Genomic DNA, 6,236 nt, shown 5'->3' on the forward strand with positions numbered 1-6,236 from the left:
TGTGATAAAATTCACCATTTTAAAGTATACAATTCACTGGCTTTTAGTATAGTCACATGTTGTGCAATCATTACCATTGTACTTCCAAAGCATTATTCATCACCCCAAAAGGAAATCCCATTAATTAGTAACTCCCTTTTCCCACCCCTTGGTAACCACGAAATGGCTTTCTGTCTTCATGGATATACCTATTCAGGATATTTATATAAATGGAATCATACCATATATGGTCCTTTGCGTTTGCCTTCCTTCTCCTAGTATATTTTCTCCATTACTGATCTTTTTGTACTTGATTTTTTTCTAGTACATAGTTCTGATTCCCTCCTCATTTGCTTTCCTATATTTACCTTTTATTTCTTTCTATTTTAGGTACTAGAGATTGAACACAGGGACATATTGCCATTGAGCTACATCCCCAGCACTTTTAGTTTTTGTCTTGAGATAGGGTCATGCTAAATTGCAGAGGCTGAACTCTGACTTGCCATCCTCCTGCTTCAACCTCCCCAGGAACTGGAATTACAGTCCTATGCCACCGAGCTCGGTTTTACTTTTTTTAAAACTTACTTTTATTTATTTAATTTTGGTACTGGGGATTGAACCCAAGGGCACTTTATCACTGAGCTACATTCCCAGCCATTTTTTGCTTTTTATTTTGAGACAGTGTCTCACCAAGTTGCTAGGGTCTTGCTAAATTGTTGAGGCTGGCCTCAAACTTGTAATTCTCCTGCCTTGGCCTACCTAGTAGTTGGAATTAGAAGTATGCAACACTGTGCTGGGCCAGAAATCTGAAATTTCAAATTCTGAAATGTTGGCAACAAATGCATTTTGTTTTTCAAAGTGCGGGTTGAAAAAGCCTCCTTATTCTAGGAAAGAAGAAAAAGGCCTATTTTGGAGGTACGATTCTCCAAAAGGCCAAACAGGCAGGTGGGAATAGGAAGGGCCAAAGCTTCTCTCAGGGATAAGGTACTTACCTAGATTCCCAGCCTGTATCTCTCCTGTATCTCTAGGGTCAAAGTGAAAAGTCTCTAACCCTCAACCCTACCCACCTCTTTACCCTGGGCATCATCACACGGCACCCTGCATTCCCAGAGCGCCGCGATTCCTTTGCCTTTCGGACTTCGCCCCCCCCACCCCCGTTCTTTGGTGACCTAGAATGCCATTACCTGCCATTTGCCCCACCCCACCCCGAACTGCTTGCAGCAAACCAGGCTCCCACTCCAGGATCTGGAGGGTCGCACACACAGATTCTTCCTTGCTGTCCTATCTCAAGCTCCCTAGGAGGATTGCTTAGGTCAACGTCATTAGTTCACACCTAGCACAGAGTGTCGGCCCCTGAGACCACCCCTAGCCCAGCGGTTCCACAGATCCAGCCCGGGTTAAAGGCGAGGGGCCGGGGCTGGGGATGTGGCTCAAGCGGTAGCGCGCTCGCCTGGAATGCGTGCGGCCCCGGTTCGATCCTCAGCACCACATACCAACAAAGATGTTGTGTCCGCCGAGAACTAAAAAATAAATATTAAAAAAAATTCTCTCTCTCTCCTCTCTCTCTCCTCTCTCACTCTCTCTTTAAAAAAAAAAAAAAAAAAAAAAAGGCGAGGGGCCAGGCGCGCGTGCGCGGCTCGGAGCTTTATTGCATCATCGCGACTCCGAAGCGCGCGGTTCGATCCCGAGCACGCCGGCGGCGGCTTCACGCTTGCGCATCTTCCTCTGCCAGGCGCGCGCCTGACTGTTCTCGGGGTTGAGCTTTTCCAGCAGGTGCATGCGCGCCGTGGTCTCAGTCAGCATGTCCATGAGTAGTTCTTGCTGCAGCTTCAGGTAGTTGTTCTCCTCCAACAGCATCTGGGTTTTGACTGGCTGTACCTGTGGTTTCCAGCCTGAGATGGTTGGCGAGGACTTCGGCGGCCGTGACCGCGGCTGCTGGCTCTCCGCTCTCCACTGGCCGCTGCGGAACACGAAGGCCTGGTTGTTGAGGCGTGTGCGCGGCTCACCGTAGCTGAGGCCCAGCTCAGCCTGGCGCGTCCGGTGGTCCAACAGATAGAAGGTGGACATGGAGGAGATGTGGCGCAGCGGCGGCCGCCGTGGTGAGAAGCGCCGCGAGAAATGATCGGCCCAGAATTGCCGCAGCAGCTCCCAAAAGCTGCTGGTATGGCTCCTAGCCAGGCACTCGAAGGCAGCCAGAGTGAGGGGTGGGCAGGCCTCTCGCCTGAGCGCACAGGTGGCCGCAGGGTAGTGGCAACCGGTGCTGTCTCCTTGCCTCCGGAGCCCTGGTGTCCTGAATGATGAAGGCGAGCCGGGGGCACTGTTGGGTACAAATACCTGGGTGAACCGCCTGGTTGGTACAGGCTTGCAAACCGCGAAGCTGATGAACTTGGATTAGCTTATGGCTTGCTTTTTGGGCTAACCAGTTGCGGGTCACTGAAGAGTTCATCCTTGTACAATCGCACTACGCACAGGCTCACAGAAACCACTTCCCCCAAAGACCACTCTTGGGTGTCAGGCCCTGGGTATAGACATGTACATGAAGGTCTAGGGCCCTGTTCTCTGAGTTGCATCTGGAAGAGGTCATGAGTGGAAGAGGAAGGAATGATAGCGAGACCAGTAGGTACTTAATGGAGGAACAGAACTTTTCCAGGAGGAATGGGTATGAATAGATGGAGAGCTTCTAGAAAAAGTGAAGAGAGGGGCAAGACTTTCATGCTGCAAATGTGTGGAAGAGGTTGGGGTAGGATTGATTCTGGCACCAGCAGAAGAAGCTGAACCAGGGCACTTGAGGTGTCTACAGGCAGGCTTAGCAATTTGCTTACTCTAGGTAAGAGGGACCTGCTAAAGGATTACAAAGCCAGGATTTGGATTCTGCAAAGTATCTGATGGGATGTCTGACAAAACCAACACCATTACTGCCCTTGTCATTCAACCTTGAACTGGCGCCTGCTATGTGCCAACCCTTGGTCTGGGCAGGGGATACTAGCACAGACTGTGCCTGCTTTTAATAAACTCCTGGTCCAGCCAGAAAGAGATATCCACATAGATCACAATACAGTATGCTCAGTGACATCCTGGGACAAATGCCTTTGCCTAGATCTATGCTCTGGTTTCAAGGTAATGGCTGGTGCACACTAGAAGTGACTTTTGTACTAAGCAGGCTACTTCCTCAAGGAATCTAAAGTTCAGATAACAAAACAGATAAGTCCCATTCTACCTGGCTCTTTTTCTCCAGTAAGTGCTGATTCTATTATGTAAAAAAGGGATATGTGTTTTGTGTTTTAAAATTCCTCTTCTCATGGAGGGAGAAAAGAGGACTAACTGGGGCAGATTTCCCTCTGTCTTACCTTCATTAATTCTACACACTTATTTATCACATAGAGCTAAGAGGTGGACGATACCTCCCCTGAATCTGGTTCAAGGAGACCATCTAGGAGAGCCCATTTCCAGATCTACCCTTGTTACAACTCTCCAGAGGGCCCTTTCCCAGTAATCTTTGCTACATGTTGTGTCTCACCTGGAAGATGTGCTGGAGGTGCCAAGCTGCTGTACCAGGCCTGGTCTCATCTCTGAACCACTTAGCTCCTCTTTACCAGCTATGACTCACAATGCCTCCAGGCTGGAGCATTGCTGACAGCTGAGTTATAAAATATCCTTGGCTTGCCCCTACATTCATTTGGTTAATTTATTGAGCACTTACTGTGTTCTAGGCACTCTTCTAGGGAAGTAAATATATTCTGCTATTTAACCAGCAGGGTGGGTGGGAGGGGGGTCATATGCATAGACTGAGAGGAATTTGTTCTAATCTACTGCTGTGGTTTAGATGTGGCTTATCCCCCAAGGATTCATGTGTTGGAAGCTCGGTCTCCTGTGTGGCAATATAAGAGGCGGTAGAAACGATTTTTGGAGAAGGAGTGGTGCTGGGGATTGAACCCAGGGCCTTGTGCATGATAAATGTGTACTCTACCCTCAACCTCTGGTGGAACCTTTAAGAGAAGGGGCCTATTGGAAGATAATTAGGTCATTGGGGATACTGTCCTTCCAAGGGGTTAATGCTGGTTTGGGGAATTAGTGAGTTCCTGTGAGAAAGGGTTGTTATAAAAAGAGTAACAGTGGTCCTTCCCTGTGCCCTGGCTTCCTGTTTTGCCATGTGATCTCTCCCTCTCACTTATGCTATCATATCACCATGATATGACGCTCCAGAAAGATTTCACTGGAGTCAGCAGATGATGACATCATACTCTTAGACTTCTAAAACTGTTAGCTAAATAAATTTCCTTTATAAAGCACTCAGTCTTGGGCTAGGGCTGTGGCTCAGTGGTAGAGTGCTTGCCTAATACATGTGAGGCACTGGGTTGGATTCTTTGCACCTCATAAATAACACACACACATATATACACACATATGCTTTATATATATGCTTTATATATACATTATATGTGTGTATGTGTTTGTGTGTATGTGTGTGTGTAAAAGAACCCAATTTCAGGTATTTTGTTATAGCAACAGAAAACAGATTAATACAGGGAATAAAGACAGCTGACATGGGTGTCATTCTCTAGAAGCAATCTACGATGAGAGTTCTTCTCCAAGTGATTTATGGGGGAAATGCTCTCAGGAGAAGGGAGTGAGGAAGGCAGGGCAGGGCAAAGAAAAAAGTTAAGAGTATGATCTTGGGCTATGGTTATGGCTCAGTGGTAGAGTGCTCATCTGGCATGTGTGAGGCACTGGGTTCGATCCTCAGCACCACATAAAAATAAACAAATAAAATAAAGGTATATAAAAAAAGAGTGTGATCTTCAGCCAGGCACAATAACATAGGCGTGTCATCCCATTGACTTTGGAGGCTGAGGCAGGAGGATTGCAAATTCAAGGCCAGCTTCAGCAATTTAGTGAAAACCTATCTCAAGAAAAAGAGAGAGAGACAAAGGGACAGAGACTGAGAAACTGGGGACTTAGTTCAGTGATAGAGTGCACCTGGGATCTGATCCCCAGTACAAAAAAAAAAAAGGTGGTCTTAAGTGGAGACTAGCTTCAGTCTCATTTCTCATTGGGAACTCAGAGGACAAATTACATTAGAGTTAAGCTTCCTGAAGGAAAGGGAGCTGGTCTAGCATATTCACCCCACTTCCCTTCCCACATTTCAGTCAGTTATTAGCAGGGACAATCATGAGTTATCACCTGAAACTTAAAGTACCTATGGGAGGGCTGGGGATGTGGCTCAAGCGGTAGCGCGCTCGCCTGGCATGCGTGCGGCCTGGGTTCGATCCCCAGCACCACATACAAACAAAGATGTTGTGTCCGCCAATAACTGAAAAATAAATATTAAAAAAAAAGTACCTATGGGATGGGCATAGTGCCAGTAATAGAGATCTGGTTGAAGCACCAACAGCATAAAAGAAGGAGGAAAATAATAGACAACAAAAAGGAAAGGAAATTACTAAATGGACAAGAGTTTCTGATTGTGATATTTAAGATGAAGAAAGTAAAACGGAAATGTCAAAATTGACTTTAGGACAGGGTGAGGGGTAGGAACTAATTTGGACATGATACTTAGAGAAGGCACTTAACATTCATGAATGATTTGAATGATGAGGGGATCCCCACCTTTTGATGACTGGGGGCTTGAAGAAGTAAGGAGCTGGGCATATCTGAAGGACAGTTGCCATGTTTTGAGACTGTGGAAGGAAATGAGACAGCCCTACTTGCCAAGCCCACCAGTTGACTGCCATCACCTCTACTTGGCTTTATCAATTTCAAGGACCTCTTCCTGGGCCTCCCAGTTAATCTGCCCTTCTGCATGGCTCTAGGAGGGATCAGGCCCAACTCCAGGGGAGTTCCCAAGAGAGGCAGAATGAGATGGTAGCACCACTTCCTGGGAACCTTTTTCATTATCAGTTCTTTTATTTTTATTTTGAAAAAGGTTCTGGCTGAGTTGCCCAAGCTGGCCTCAAACTCCTGAGCTCAAGTGATCCTCCTGTCTCAGCCTCCTGAGGAGCTGGGATAACAGGCATGTGCTACTGTGCCCACCTCTTTAACAGTTTAACTGAGGTATAATTGACATAATAAACTATGCATATTTATCATACACAATTTGATACGTTTTGATAATTTGTATGTGACATCTCCAAAATCAGTTATAAAGAAGGTTCCCTTACCTTCAAAAAGTTTTCTGTGCCCCCATCATTATAGTTTGCATTTTCTAGAATTTTATATAAATGGCAAGTATTCAATATGTATTCTTTTTTTAATGTGTG

The 6,236-nt window shown here is 46.2% G+C and overlaps 1 protein-coding gene across 1 annotated transcript; it reads right to left on the reverse strand.

The window, feature by feature from the left end:
- Positions 1 to 1,632: 1,632 nt before the first annotated feature.
- On the reverse strand, positions 1,633 to 2,360 carry LOC144254171 (sperm annulus positionning complex subunit Chibby3-like). The gene has a single exon (XM_077797164.1). It carries the CDS (start codon positions 2,044 to 2,046, stop codon positions 1,633 to 1,635), a length of 414 nt encoding a protein of 137 aa, XP_077653290.1. The 5' UTR covers positions 2,047 to 2,360.
- Positions 2,361 to 6,236: the final 3,876 nt, after the last annotated feature.

The sequence above is a fragment of the Urocitellus parryii genome, chromosome 1 (genome assembly GCF_045843805.1).
Source record: "Urocitellus parryii isolate mUroPar1 chromosome 1, mUroPar1.hap1, whole genome shotgun sequence".
Lineage (NCBI taxonomy): Eukaryota > Metazoa > Chordata > Mammalia > Rodentia > Sciuridae > Urocitellus > Urocitellus parryii.

Coding starts and splice junctions, on each gene's coding strand:
- LOC144254171 (XM_077797164.1), bottom strand. CDS start 2,046: ATGTCCACCTTCTATCTGTTGGACCACCGGACGCGCCAGGCTGAGCTG.